General features: G+C 31.6%; 1 protein-coding gene across 1 annotated transcript; it reads left to right on the top strand.

Annotated features, from left to right (window-relative positions):
- Positions 1-825: 825 nt before the first annotated feature.
- On the top strand, positions 826-16,097 carry LOC131601750 (protein DETOXIFICATION 40-like). The gene is made up of 6 exons (XM_058873633.1): positions 826-1,281; positions 2,427-3,058; positions 14,799-14,855; positions 14,945-15,302; positions 15,534-15,620; positions 15,716-16,097. The coding sequence occupies exons 1-6, from the start codon at positions 871-873 to the stop codon at positions 15,782-15,784; spliced, it is 1,614 nt and encodes a 537-aa protein (XP_058729616.1). The 5' UTR covers positions 826-870; the 3' UTR covers positions 15,785-16,097.
- The last annotated feature ends 552 nt before the right edge of the window (positions 16,098-16,649 follow it).

Below are 16,649 nucleotides of genomic sequence, written 5' to 3'. Positions count from 1 at the left end.
AAATGGTTTTAAAAAATAAGTGAAAAATTTAATTAAACGGTAAAAAAACCTATTAATCTATTAAAAAAATGAAAAACATAAATAAATAAAAATAGGCGGGCAACTCCGCCGCCCGCCAACCCGCCATCTTGGCGGGGCGGGCATGATTTTAATGCCCATTTCACTTGACAGACATGCCCGCCCCGCTCGTTTTTTGGCGGGCTTAAGACGGGGCGGACGGCGGGCCGGGCGGGCGACCCATTTTGCCACCCCTACCCCTATATATATATCTATATATATATCTATATATATATATATATATATATATATATATATATATATATATATATATATATATATATATATATATATATATATATATATATATATATATATATATATATATATATATATGGGTTAATAGTAATTCACCCCTGTAATGTTAGGGAATTTTGCTTTTCCCTCTTCCCTACCCTTTGGCAACGGTTTTTTCAAAAAAACCGTTGCCAAAACCTACCTTTGACAACGATGGGATAAATCAAAACACGCTCATATTACAGGAGGTAAATTACTATTAACCATATATATATATATATATATATATATATATATATATATATATATATATATATATATATATATATATATATATATATATATATATATATATATATATATATATATATATATATATATATATATATATATATATATATAGGGTGATAATTTTCTACTGTTTTAACATACATTATATACATCAATCTTAAATTTATTCTCATGTCTCTATTAAAATCAACTTTCCACATAATAAGTTAAATTTCCAACCCAAAAAAAAAAAATCCAAACCTACTATAATAACCACCACAGATATCAAACTTTCATCATACACAGATGCATTTGCGTTTGTGGCTAACCCTCACACCAAATATTCACAAAATGGATACCACTTCTGATCATGTCCACAAAGATATTGATGAACCATTACTAGCACCTTATGAACCAACACCACCACAACTACCATCATCTTTCACTCATTCATTCGGCTCAAAACATGAATCAGATGGTGAACTTGAAAGAATTCTGTCAGACACAAGTGTTCCTTTTGTTAAACGTCTTAGACTTGCTACATGGGTTGAGTTTAAGATGCTTTTTTACCTTGCTGCCCCTGCTGTTATTGTGTACCTGGTCAACAATGTTACGTCAATGTCCACTCAAATATATTCTGGGCATCTTGGTAATTTGGAGCTTGCTGCTGCTTCTCTTGGAAATAATGGGATACAAGTCTTTGCTTATGGTCTCATGGTATTACTCTCTCTGTTTTTAACGTAGATTTGGTTTTTCTCTTGTGATTTAGTGATTAAGTTTGCATTTATTTATTTTGTTGTCTCTTTCGACTTTGTTTGTTTTTTTTTGTCTGGTTGAATTGCTTGTTTGGTTCAGATTGGTAAATCAAGTATGATTCATCACATATGGAATCAATGATGTGTCAACTCTACAAATACAAAGAGACGTATATAATCTAATATATTTAATTTTTAATAAAATAATATGTTAATATATAGGAGAAAATCATCAAATATTCAGAAAATTATAAAGAACACAAATAAAAATTTAATTAAAAAATACCATGACCAATAAAAAAGCAAATCAAATAAAATACATAAATTAAATTGCTTAAGCAGTTAACAGTTAGAGGTCTTACCGACGGAATCACCATCTACAGATCCAAATTCAGCATGAGAACAATAAAAATCATAAACTAAAACCTCCCTCAAAATCAAGGCGAACTGAATCCGCTATTGATAAATAAAGATGATAGGATTTTAATCATCAGTCAAAGTGTATGCATGAGTTCATCTATCATCTATTTAAAAATCATGTTCTGATTTAAAAAATATTTTTCTGATCCAAATTAATTTTTATTTTTATCAATTTTAGCGATATTGAATTTATATATTTTTTAAAATTTATTGTACTGATTTAAATGAATGTATATATAATTTTTAGTAAAATAAACGAGACTAAAATTTTTAGAATATAATTGTGAGGACCAAAATTACACATTATATAAATGAAAAGAATAAAAAATATAACTAAAACTATATTTAATAAAAATTAATAATAAATTAACCAAGTACTTGGGCTTTAGTGATAAAGGAGTTTCTTTAAAGAACAACATTCAGAGAATATCGAGTTTGATTCTTAGTGGAAACAATGTTTGGTCACTATTCATATCTTAGTTCACAATTCTGGACAACTTTGAATTAATAGGGTCCCTTTTTCCTAAGAAACAGGTTTTCAGGAAAATAGGATTTTAGTTATCCAAATTCGATATTTTCTGAAGCTTTATTTCTTAACATATGAATTCATTTATCACATGGGCTCTATAAAAAATAAGAGAATTTTTTTATCTATCAATTTAAATTTGTTGAATTTTTTATGAACAGTTAGGCATGGGGAGTGCAGTTGAGACACTATGTGGACAAGCATTTGGTGCAAAAAAATATGACATGTTAGGCATATATTTGCAAAGATCCACAGTTCTTCTCACACTAGCTGGTTTAATATTGACTCTACTATACATATTCTCCAAACCACTTTTGATATTTCTAGGAGAATCTCCAGAAATTGCATCAGCAGCAGCACTTTTTGTCTATGGTCTAATCCCACAAATATTTGCCTACGCTGTAAACTTTCCAATCCAAAAATATCTCCAAGCACAGAGCATAGTTGCACCAAGTGCATACATATCAACAGCAACATTGTTTATTCACCTTATAATAAGTTACGTTGTGATATACAAAATTGGACTTGGTTTATTGGGTGCTTCATTGGTTTTGAGTTTCTCTTGGTGGATAATTGTGATAGCACAATTTGTTTATATTGTCAAGAGTGAAAAGTGTAAACATACATGGAAAGGGTTTAGTTTTCAAGCCTTTACAGGGTTAGGAGAGTTTTTCAAATTGTCAGCTGCATCAGCAGTGATGCTGTGTTTAGAGACTTGGTACTATCAAATATTGGTTTTGCTTGCTGGGTTGCTTCCTCATCCTGAATTGGCTCTTGATTCTCTCTCTATTTGGTAAGTTCCATTTCATTCTACCTATTTTCTTATATTGGTTTTTCCATTTAAAAGTTTATATCAAATCAAGGATTTAAAATAATTCATTTTATCTATCAAATAAATTATTCAGCTCTTAATCATTAATTCGTCTCTTAATTAAAAGGTTCTTTAAAAATAAGATCTCTAATTAAATAAGTTCTTTAAAAATACTTAACCTTAAATTTTTTATATAACAGATCAAATAAATCTTGATTAAATCGGATTACAAAATTTTGTATACCGACATTCTTAATAAAAAAGAGTTAGAAGACTACAACAAAACAAAAATCAATAGACTGTCTACTCAAACAAAGGGACAGTACACATGGTGAAATTGAAAGAATGTTTTTTCCAAAGGTGAAAATTTTGGAAATATATTGTAGCTTTGTCTTATCGAATAGTTAGTTCACTTTGGAGGAATCCAATTTGAAATCTGTAACTAAGCAGACGACAACTCTGGTGGTGGTGTCATGCATCCTAAACTTCCAAAATTGATTGAAAGATTTAAAAAAAAAAGAATATATTAAAAACTTGATTCATGAAAAAACAGGACCATAGATAATGTTACTATTAAGATCCTTTTTAAAAGATAACCAACACATTTATTATTTTAATATATTTTCTTTGTCAGTTATAAATGATTAAAATTGACTGTAAACAATAAGAAAGGAATAGTATTTGTTTGACTTTTGAATTTATGGAGGAGAAAAACTATGTAGTTACTATCAATCTATCATTATTGAGAAACGAATAAACTCCATCAATCAGTGAAGTGCGAGGACAACAAATAGAAAACAAACTTTTGAGAATAACAAAACATTCTGTTTGTCTATCTTGTTACTTTCTCGTTGAGAAACATGTATATCATCTTATGCCCGAGTAGAGATTTTCTCCATTTTGTTGAAGAAATGGATATTTTCATTGTTATGTTTTTTTTTATAAATATCTATTTAATATTACAATTTTAAAAATATATATAATCATATCATTAATTTAATCTAAAATTATAGTAATTGGCATCTCCAAAAATAGATGCAATTATATCATTATTATGAACTTATAGATTTAAATAATAATAATAATAATAATAATAATAATAATAATGATAATAATAATAATAATAATAATAATAATAATAATAATAATAATAAGTTTGTATGAAAATTAGCTTTATCATAATTGGAAGTAAAACCGACAATGTAAAACAGTTTTACACGTCAATATCATAATAAGAAATTTTTGTAAAAAATTGGCTTTTTGTTTAAATTATGTGTAAAATATTTCTTTTTCTCTTTAATAATATTTGTTTTATTCAAATATTTATATTCAATATATTTAAAATTAAAATATTTTTTTTTAAATCCTTAAAGCTATGCTTGGATAGAAGAAAATGAATGGAGCGGAATACGATGGAGCAGAACATAATGGAATGAAAATGACGTTTCATCGTTTGGGTATTTCATGACGGAATATAAATATTTTGTCATTCCGTTCAATTCCGAGGATATAAAAAATGATGGAAAGTGATAGAATGAAATGGAATACACTCCATCCGATTTTGCTCAATTCCATCTATTTTTAATCAATCCAAACAATAAAACATAAGTTTAAATTTATATAATAGACATAATATTTATTCAATAAATATAAAAAAAAATTTATTCTAATAATTAGCTTCCATTAATAAAACTTTTTTTTATCAAGTTTAGTAGATTTTCATCAAATTATATATGTCATCTATTTAGGATGGAAAAAAACTCATATGGGTATCCACGTGTAAAACCTGTCATAGATATAGGATTGATGTCTTATTGGATACTTATGAGTAAAATTAAAGAGTATTTCATTATCCGTTAATTTATCAATACAGATACAAATTTGATAGTACACTACCCGCATTTGTGGATATCTGTATCTTTTAGTAATTATTAAATTATTTAAATATTAATTTGTTGATTTAAAATTATTATTAATATAATTATTATTATTATTATTATTATTATTATCTTGTTAAATACAAAATTATTTTATTACTAATATTATTTTGTTGAATTAGTAATTATTATTAAAATTATTTGTTGAATATAATATAATTATGAGGTAAAACATAAAATAAAACAAAATAATTGTGATTTATTTACTATTATTATTTTTTGTTAAATTTAAAACTATTGTTTAAAAGAGAATAAAGAAATTTTACTTGATGATAATTTTGTATTTTTTTATTTAAATAATAATATCTATAAATGTATACTGTTATTATCGATGTGTATCATTATTCTCCCTGTGTATCATTATCCTCCCTACATCTATTTGGTTGATCCAACTGGCTAAGAGTTGAATGTTTTATTAAACCTGTTGATCCAATATATATATATATATATATATATATATATATATATATATATATATATATATATATATATATATATATATATATAGGGGACGACTCAAGTGAGAACATTTGGTTATTATGAGAAACGAGAACAATGAATCACGACCATTAAATTTTAATTTTGTTGATTTTAATGGACTGAATTGGTTTCTCTTTCTAATGGACTGGATTGGTTTCTCTAAAATCAACAAAATTAAAATTTAATGGTCGTGATTCATTGTTCTTATTTCTCATAATAACCAAGTGTTCTCATTTCTCATATATATATATATATATATATATATATATATATATATATATATATATATATATATATATATATATGCGCGCTTAATCAGGATATAAAAAAACTCAAATTTTCTCTTTTAAATATAAATTAATTAATATTTTTATTTTTATTTTTTTTTAATTATGAAAGGAACTTATATGTTGGATTAATGGATTATTATTGTCATTATTTAATTTATATAAACAATCAATGTATTATATATATATATATATATATATATATATATATATATATATATATATATATAATACATTGATTGTTTATATAAATTAAATAATGACAATAATAATCCATTAATCCAACATATAAGTTCCTTTCATAATTTAAAAAAATAAAAATAAAAATATTAATTAATTTATATTTAAAAGAGAAAATTTGAGTTTTTTTATATCCTGATTAAGCTTGCAAGAGAACACAATAACTTTAGAATGGGATCAACTACTACAAATACAAGGGAGAACCAAATCTACATTATTGATTGGAGGGTCACTAAAAAACTCACGAGCTAGGAGGCCCGATTAAGTAGAGCCTACATTAAATAAGCCATCCTTTTCTTGATGCCACCACCGTATACCACTCTCTAAAGAAGGGAAAAAATTCTAAATAATCGAAAGGAGCTTAGAAATTAAATCTAGATCAAAATAAAAATGGTTAAGTTTTTTATCCTTATAATTTACTAAAGAGATTACAAAAGAGCGAGGCACAAAACACGCCCAAAAAAAAAATTACTCACTAAATATACCCTATGCCAAGTACAATAAAGGAAAATTGATAAATTCATAGAAGTTATAATTAGTAGGAGTAATTTTCCTAATGAACAATCACCTCCAAATAAGCACCTTAATGCCCCAACCGGTATCAGAAACGTTCCAAGAGTCATTCCGGAAAATAATCTCATTCCTAAGCTTTCAAATAGACAATAAATTGTCAACCAAGTAGTTCTTTTCCTACCGGATTTTACTTTTTGATTTTCCAAAACTATGACATCCCAAAAAAATAATGAAACTTAAAATCAATAAAACCAAACCAAGAAGCCATTTCCTTCCAAATCAAAGAAGAAACACAACAACCAAACAAAACATGATACAAAGACTCCCTCTTCATTCCGCAAAGAACACAATCATGAGAAGGCGGAAAAGAAATACTGCGAGATAAAAGAAGATCCTTTGTTGGTAATCTACTGATAAAACTTCTCCAACCAAAAGCCTTAACCTTTTGAGGAACTTCCAATTTTCATAAAAGAGAAAAAAAATATATCATGTTCTTGCTCCAGACCTCTAGGAACATGGAAAAAAGAAGAAAGATCATAACAACTACAAATCGAAAAAACGTTATCCGATTCCTCAACCCACACAACACCATCCCTTACCGCCGGAGCCAAAAAATGTTGCCTAGCAGCAGCAGCATCCGTTGCGTAACCGAAGCAGTATTGGGGATGCTATTGGCTCGAATGCCAAAATCTCCATACGTCCACCTACCATTACTCCAACCTCCGATATCCGCCACCGCAACAAATTTCAAGTCCGATAGAGAATAATCCTCTGAAAACACATCCCTTAAACACTTACCTTCCATCCAATTGGCATGCCAAAAAGAAGTGTTGAAATCGTTCCCGATTACAAATCTACACCTATCGGCAAAGAAGTCTTCATAATAAGTTTTTTCCAACGACAAAGTATCAAACCACCAATGAGATCTCGAAACACTCTTGTAACTATGACCATCATACTTGACAACATGAAGATTAATATCACCATATCTTGCTTTCAACACCTTATAACATAATGCATCTGAACCACCCAAAATTCTCCACCTCCATTTGTTAAGAGAGCAATATTAAAATCCCGGATCCTACAAATACTAAGACCGCATTTCTCGATAGGTAGACAAATACTCTTCCAACTAACCCAATGAATTTTCCTTTTATCACCTACATTACCCTTATAAACTATTGTTTTTGGTCCCTATAAAAAAATCGCATGTTTTACTCCCTATAAAATTATTATGCACGTAATTTGAGTCCCTGCTATTAAACCAATGTGTATTTTTGTATGATGATTTTGCATACATGTTTAAAACGTTATAAAAAGTTTCTTAAAAAAACGAACTCAAAATTTAATTTCTAAATCAAGATTTTCGTTACTTTTATATTATATTTTAAATTTTTAAAAACTCATATTTAATTCTTTCCATTTTAATAAATTCTAAAATTTGGTAAATAAATATTTTGCACTATTCTAAACATGTATGAAAAAACTTATTCAAAAATTTAAAATTTAAAGGATAATTAAACACTTTCCAAAATTTTAGAAAATAGTAGGGATTATAACCGCATGCATAAAAAATTTGTAGGAACTAAAGTATGTTATTTTTTAATAGGGACTAAAAATAAAATTTAAAATATTTATAAGGACCAAAAATATATTTAACCCTAATAATAAAGAAGGGTTCTTCTCCATTTAACATTCCAGACCCACACCTCACCCTCTCTCACCCCAACCTCGTCCATGAACTAATCTACCTGATTGAATATAAAGTAACACCTTATGAACCTAACACTTATATGAGTGGTCTCAACCAAAAGTTCTTTCCAAAAAGAAGTGGGAATATCCAAGCCAAATTTCTTGCGGAGACTAGCCATTAGCCAAATCTGATAGATCCTCATCTTTGGTTCTAAGAAGGGACACTCCTCTCCAATAATAAGATACATACTAAAGGCTAACACCTCTTCCACCCATGAATGATTCTATATCTAGTGGATATAATATCATGCTAGAGACTAGAAGCATCTGAGATAAGAAATCACATCTGCTTACCTAAAAAAAGGCCTAGTTAACCAACCAGAGATAACGAACTTCGAGACCTTCAAAATTCTTAGAATTCCACATATCATACCACCTAACCCGAGAAGTCTTAGAATAACCTTTCACTTATCCATAGAAAAACCTCCATTGAATTTTAAATATCTTCTTCCACACATTAACAACCATCTTAAGGAAATACAAAGAGAAGATATGAATGACATTAAGAATATTATATAGGAGGATAACCATCCCTCATTAGAAAACATACTCGTGTCAACATTAACCCTTATGATAGTGCTCTTAGAAAAATTCACCTAGAGATCTGATGCTAATGCAAACCCTTGAAGAATAACCTTTAGGTTCCCAAGATTCTTAATAGGGACATCATCTAGAATAATTGTTTCATTTGCATACAAAATAAGGGAGAACGCCAAATTTGAAGAACTTGCTCTAAAGCCCGAGAAAAGATCCAAGTCCACAGCCCTAGAGAACAACCCACTGAGACTTAATGCCACAAGAATGAAAAATAAAGGGTCTAAAGGATCAAATTTCTTCATCCCTCTTTGGATACTAATTTCTTGGATCAAACAACCATTAACCAAGATCTCAACATTTCAAGAAAACACACAAGCATACATCTAACCTCCACATAGCATTTAATCTAAATCTAGAAAGCATGTAATATAAGATGGTTCAACAAAACCAATCACAAGATTTCTCAAAATCCACTTTCAAAATAAGACATTCTTTTTTTCTCTTCTTAGCCATATCCACCAACTCATTCACATCAACCACCCCATAAAATAACATGTTGTGAAAAACGATGTCAAGAACAAAGTATAATAGGGAATTAGGGAAGACAAGAAGAACAACAAAGATTGGATATAATTGCTATTCTTTTACTTTCTCTTCAAACAAGATTACAAGTGTTACAAGAATAACAAATAACCGTCTCACCCTAAATTAGGATTTGCAGTATGCAATGATGAGATACTTGTATGCTATTTATAATAAAAGATAACATACTAACTAATGGGATTTTCCACAAGGCCCATTACACAAGCTAACTTAATAAACAAGCTAACTTAACAAATTAGGATTTAAACATTAAAACCTAATATAAAATGCTAACAACCCTATCATCTTTGACACCTGCATGCTAGACCCATCTTCGACTACAACATGCATATTTCGACACCAGCTTCCCTTCGACCATACTAGAGTTCGATCCAATATCTCACAAATCTCCATCTTGGACCTAACTCTACAACATCAAGGGAACAAACTAGATTTCTTCATGCATCTTTATCAACTGCATACAGTGGAAAAACTTACAACTCGACAATGTCTTGGTGATCATATCAACAACATTGTGATCTATTGAAACCTTCAGCACTTGGACTTCTCCACGCTCGATTACTCTTTTGACGAAATGCAACCTCACATCGATGTTCTTAGTTCGCTCATGATATGCTGAGTTCTTCGACATGTGTATTGCACTTTGAATATCACATTTAACAGTGATACCTTCACCCTGAAGTTTCAGCTCCTTAGCAAAACCTTCAAGCCACAATGCTTCTTTCACAGCTTCAGTGAGGGCAATATATTCTACTTCAGTAGTTGATAATGCAACAACCTTCTGAAGAGTTTCTTTCCAACTAATGGTTGTGCCAAACATAGTGAAAACATATCCATAAATAGAATTTCTTGAATCCATATAACCTGCATAATCAGAGTCGACATATCCTTCAAATACTGCTTTATTATCTTCACCCAAGGCTCCACCATAAATTAGAACTCTGTTTAGAGATCCATTTATATATCTTAGAATCCACTTCAATGCTTTCCAGTGAGCCTTTCTTGGATTCGCCATGTACCTGCTTACAAGACTTACTCCATATGTTATATCGGGTCTAGTACAGACCATAACATACATCGAAGAACCAACTATATTAGCATATGGGATGCTATTCATATATGCTCTTTCAACATCAGTACTGGGACACTGATCAATACTCAGCTTAAATTGAGGTTTTGTTGGAGTCACAATAGGCTTTGAATTCGACATACCAAACTTGTCGAGAATCTTCCGTAGGTATGCCTTTTGAGATAAGCATAATTTCGAATGCTTTTTATCTCTTTGAATGTCAATTCCAAGAATCCTGGATGCAGATCCCAGATCCTTCATATCGAACTACTTATTGAGTTCAACCTTCACCCTCTTTACATCTTCAACATTGTTGCTTTCTATGAGAATATCATCCACATAAAGCAACAAAAGAACAAATGAATTGCCTGGTCGAAATCGGAAGTAAACACAATGTTCGAACAGGCTTATAGAAAAACTTATGCGTGCCATGAATTTGTTGAATCTCCTACTCCACTGCCGAGGAGACTATTTCAGTCCATATAAAGATCTCTTTAGCTTGCACACATAATCTTCCTTCCCTTTTTGACATACCCTTCAGGATGCCTCATCAGGATCGTTTCATCTAGATCACCATACAAGAACACAGTCTTCACATCCATCTGTTCTCGTTCAAGATCGAACTGTGCCACCGCGGCAAGTAACATTTGAATGGACCTAAGCTTCACGACATGAGAAAACACTTCACTGAAGTAGACACCTTCTTTCTAAGTGAAGCCCCTTGCGACCAACCTTGCCTTGTATCTTTTCAACGCAACTCCTTTGATTCCTTGCTCCATCAAGTTTCTTGATCAGTTCCTAAGTGTGATTATCATGAAGAGCTTTCATCTCATCATTCATAGCCTTCAGCCATTAAGTCTTACTTCGACTCCTCATAACTTCCTTGTAGTCTTTAGGTTCTTCGTCTAGAACCTCACTTGCAGAGATTAAGGCATAAACTATAAGATCTGCATACCCAAGTCTCTGAGGTTGCTTGATGACTCTTCTCGACCTATATCTTGACAATAGGTAGTCATCGACAGTTTCCTCAATTTCCCCAGCATCTTCTACCTTTTTTTGACTTCATCAAGGATATGCAATTCACCATCAACATGCTCCACCTCAACAGGAATCTCTACCTGTTCCAACTCTTCCTCAGATGTTTCTGTACTTCGACCAACATCATCAGTTTTCTTAAAATCCATTTCTGCTTCGTTGAAAACTACATCTCGACTGGTGATACTCCTTCTATGACCTGGCTATAAGCACCATAGCCTATAAGCTTTGACTCCGTCAGGATATCTCATGAACGTGCATTTTAGAGCTCTAGATTCAACATTGTCTTGCCTAATGTGAGCAAAGGCTACGCAGCCAAATACTCTAAGTATGTCGAGATCTGGTGGATGTCTCGACCAAAATTCTTCAGATGTCTTCATATCTAACACTGTCGAAGGATATCTATTTATCAGATATGTTGCCATCGAAACAGCCTCGGCCCAAAACATCTTCTTTAATCCAGCACTAGTCAACATGTATCTAACTCTCTCCAAAATAGTTCGATTAAACCTTTCAGCCAACCCATTTTGTTGTGGAGTACCTGTAGTAGTTCTATGCCTTGCAATACCAGAAGCGGCACAAAATTTGTCGAACGCCTCATTGCATAATTCACGGACATTGTCGGTTCTCAACCTCTTGACCTTTCTGCCAGTTTTATTTTTGACCAGAGTCATCTAACTTTTGAAATTCTCAAAATTTTCATCCTTAGTCTTCTGGATGAATACCCATAATTTTCTGGAATAATCATCTATTGTGGATAGGAAATACCTCGCTCCAAAATGTGATGCGCACATTGCAGGCCCCCAAAGATAAGCATGGATGTAATCAAGGGATCTATGTGTTCTTTGTTTGCCTTTGTTGAACTTCACTCTGCAAGATTTTCCAAGTACATAGGGTTCGCAAAACTTTAGCTTTTCGACTTTGTCTCCACCAAGCAGATTTTGTTTCCCTAATTCGACCAGACCCCTTTCAATGACATGGCCTAATCTCATATTCCAAATTTTTGTCTTCGAAAAATGTTTCATGGGTACAACATTTGTCGAACCACTTACAACTTCAGCCTCGAGGGTATACAAGCCTTACTTCTTCACGCCTCTCAAGACTTCCTTCGACCCCTTCATGACTCTTAGGATACTTTTCTCTCATTGGAAAACATATCCTTTCTTGTCGAATTCCCCAAGAGAAATCAAATTTCTCTTCAAATCAGGATTATTCCTGAATTCAGTTAACAACCTTATTGACTCATCATGGATCTTGAACCTCACAGATCCAACACCTGCAATCTTGCAAGATTTGTTGTTTCCCACCAATACAGATGCACCATCTTGATCACATAATTTCTCGAACAAGTCTTTGTTTGGAGTCATGTGCCAAGTGAAGCCTAAATCCATAATCCACCCCTTATTAGAGTCACCACTTGAAACCACATGAACATCAGATGATTCAAAATCATCTTGAACAATGGCTGCATTTTCATTATCCTTTCCTCCATGATCTTTCTGGCGTTCAGGGCACACCTTTCTTGTGTGGCCCTCCTTCTTACAATGATAGCATCGAATACCAGATGCTTCGCTACTATAAGACTTCAATTGACTTTTGCCCTCCTTCTTGTCGAACTTACCATCCTTTCGCAGGAATTTTCCCTTAACAGCCAAACCTTCACCAACAGTCAAAGTTTTATGATCCTTTCGTTTGTTCAAGTCCTTAGAATACAGGGCTGATTGAATTTATTCAAAGGTCAGGGACTCCCTTCCATACAGGAGAGTTTCTTTGAAGTGAGCATGTGATCGAGGCAAAACGCATAATAGTAACAACGCTTGATCTTTATCATCGATCTTCACATCAATATTTTAAAGATCAAGAATCATCTTGTTGAACATATCCAACTGCTCAGCCAACACTTTGTCTTCAATCATCTTGAATGAATACAAAGCTTGCTTCAGTTAGAGTCGATTTCACAGTGATTTGGTCATGTACAAACTTTCAAGTTTCACCCATAACCCTGACGTCATTGTTCTCTTTAATACTTGTCGAAGAACCTTATCACCAAGAATCAACAAAATTGTGTTGTGTGCTTTCTCGATCATGGTTTTCTTCTCGCTTTTTGTTAACACAACGTCCATAGCCGTCACTCCCTTTAACGCTTCCAAACGGCCTTGCTAAACCAGTAGGGCTTTCATCTTCAAGCGCCACAGACTGAATCATTCACTCTGGTGAATTTTTCAGTCTCATACTTTGTTGAAGGCATCTTCTCCATGCTCACCACACCAATTTTTTGTGAGAACAGATGTCAAGAACAAAGTATAATAGGGAATTAGGGAAGACAAGAAGAACAACAAGGATTGGTTACAACTGTTATTCTTTTACTTTATCTTCAAACAAGATTACAAGTGTTACAAGAATAACAAATAACCCTCTCACCCTAAATTAGGATTCGTTGTATGCAATGATGAGATACTAGTATGCTATTTATTAACATACTAACTAATGAGCTTTTTTCACAGGGCCCATTACACAAGCTAACTTAATAAACAAGCTAACTTAACAAATTAGGATTTAAACACTAAAACCTAATTTAACATGCTAACAATCCTAGCATCTTCGATACTTGCATGCTAGACCCATATTCGACTACAACAAGCATATTTCGACACCATCTATCCTTTGACCATACTAGAGTTCGATCCAATATCTCACATAACAACATTCCTTAAGAAAGGTTAGGTGATTAGGAGAAATAAGCTTATCCATGACAACAACAAGCCTAGCCACCAAGACTCTTGGGAAATAAATTTGTGACTAAACTGATACTACTTGTAATTTTCTAAATGTTGTTTGCACATTCTTTTAGTATAAATATATTTTTTTGAGTTTACACATCAAATAAGCTAATAAACTTGTTATTTTTCAAAAAATAGTTTTTATTTGACCTATAATAATCTTAACTATTTATTATCTTATTTAATTTATTTTTCATTTTGTAATAAATTGCTACGGATATTAAAATAATAAATTGGAGTAAAGTGGTTTGAATTACTTAAACACCTTCTAGCAATTAATTTACTTACCTTAAAATAATAATCTTAACTATTTAATTTATTTTTCATTTTTGTAAGACCATAATAAATATTATTTTTAACTTTAAAATAATAAATTTAAAAACTATTTGTAGAGAAAAGGTAGCAAGAGTTAGTAAGAGTACCTCCCATGAAGTGCTTCATAACAAAAATGATACTTTTTTAACTAATGTGTTTCTTTATATAATGCAGTACTACAGTATCTGGATGGACGTTCATGATCTCAGTTGGATTTAACGCAGCCGCAAGGTTTGATTCTCTTTCTTTTACTTTTATTCAATTCTATTTATCATTTTTTAGGCTGAAACTTCCAACTTGTTGTTTTGACAATCATGCAGTGTGAGAGTGAGCAATGAATTAGGAGCAGGAAATCCAAAATCAGCCTCATTTTCTGTTTTAGTGGTGACAGTGATTTCTTTTATAATATCAGTTATAATAGCACTTGTGGTTCTTGCTTTAAGAGATGTCATTAGCTATATCTTCACTGGCGGAGAAGAGGTTTCTGCCGCTGTCTCAGATCTTTGTCCTCTCCTCGCTCTTGCCATCGTCCTCAATGGCGTTCAACCTGTCTTATCAGGGGTGGCAGTTGGATGTGGATGGCAAAGTTTTGTTGCATATGTAAACGTTGGTTGTTATTATGGAATCGGCATACCTCTAGGTTCAGTTCTTGGTTTCTATTTCAAATTCGGTGCCAAGGTATGAATCTTTAACCATGGTCTATTCATGTTTAAGACAACAGTGGTGTATAGAATCGGTGGAGTAGAAGTAAAATAACCGGACTAAAGGAATAGACAATGGTGGCCTAAAGGTTTTGGCTACGTTTTTCATGGTTTTAGCCACGCTTTTTAATGTTGCCTAAAGTCAAAATTGTTAAAGTGTTGCTTTTAGTTCTTACTACTGATTATTGAAATTGGTTTTTGTGTATAGGGAATATGGTTGGGAATGTTAGCTGGGACAGTTTTGCAAACAATAATTTTAGTGTGGTCCACATTTCGAACCGATTGGAGCAAAGAGGTTTGAATTACTTAAACACCTTCTAGCAATGAATTTACTAATACATTTGTTGACATTAGGTGAAATACATGAGTTAAACTATGTTTTATTTGCAGGTTGAAGAATCAAGAAAGAGGTTGAACAAGTGGGAGGACAAGACTGATGAAACACTCCTTAAGAAGTGAGAGGCCCTATGTTTGCAATGTGATTAAGATGTCATTAGTCCAAATGAACCAGTGTTGTGATATAAGATTAAGCAATTTTTTCTTCTCTTTTTGAAAAGTGAGAAACTATAAAAATTATGTTAATGTCATGTAAAATTCAGTGTATGATTGATTGTGTTCATATAGTTGCAAGGAAGTGGTGTATATTTGTTAGCAATGTATATGATCAGAAGAATGCATTATGCTAGGGATGGTATGGTATGGTGTGTTTGTAGTTTGCTATCTATTGTAAATTGTTGAATAAAATTATGTGGATTTATCCATTTTTAATGTATGATTTATGTTCTAAATGATAAAGATCTATATGTATTTCACCTGATGAATATTAAAAATAAAGTATTAAAATAAATCTTTATAGTACTTTGCAGTTGTTTACTGGTGTAACTTATCGTTCTGATAATCAATGTGGCAAAGGCTAACTATGTGAAGCTTTACATTTTGAATAGGCTTTCAATGTAGCCTTCTTCCAATGTATTGCACAAAATGCTTAATTAAAATATGATAGGATTAGAACAAGTGAGCAAAAATTTAATATCATTCTGATAGTTAAAGGAACAATTACTAATTCACAAAACCAACCATCCATCCGAAGGAAAAAATGAAAAAAACACAATTCTAAATAGTCATACTTAAAGAGTTAATTATTTACAATAACTTTAATTGTATCATTCAAATCTTTGAGATTCAACAATTGTCCAATTCTTAGAGAATAGAAACCATTTTTTTTGTTGGGTGGTGAAGAATATTTGGAGCGAAATTCCTCTTTGGGTAGGTAAAGAAGATAGATTGGAGGATGAGTGTTTGTCGAATTTTATGGATTGACATT

The sequence above is a fragment of the Vicia villosa genome, linkage group LG5 (assembly GCF_029867415.1).
Source record: "Vicia villosa cultivar HV-30 ecotype Madison, WI linkage group LG5, Vvil1.0, whole genome shotgun sequence".
NCBI lineage: Eukaryota > Viridiplantae > Streptophyta > Magnoliopsida > Fabales > Fabaceae > Vicia > Vicia villosa.
Note: the sequence above shows the minus strand (reverse complement) of the source record. Positions and strands in the feature narration are given on the sequence as shown.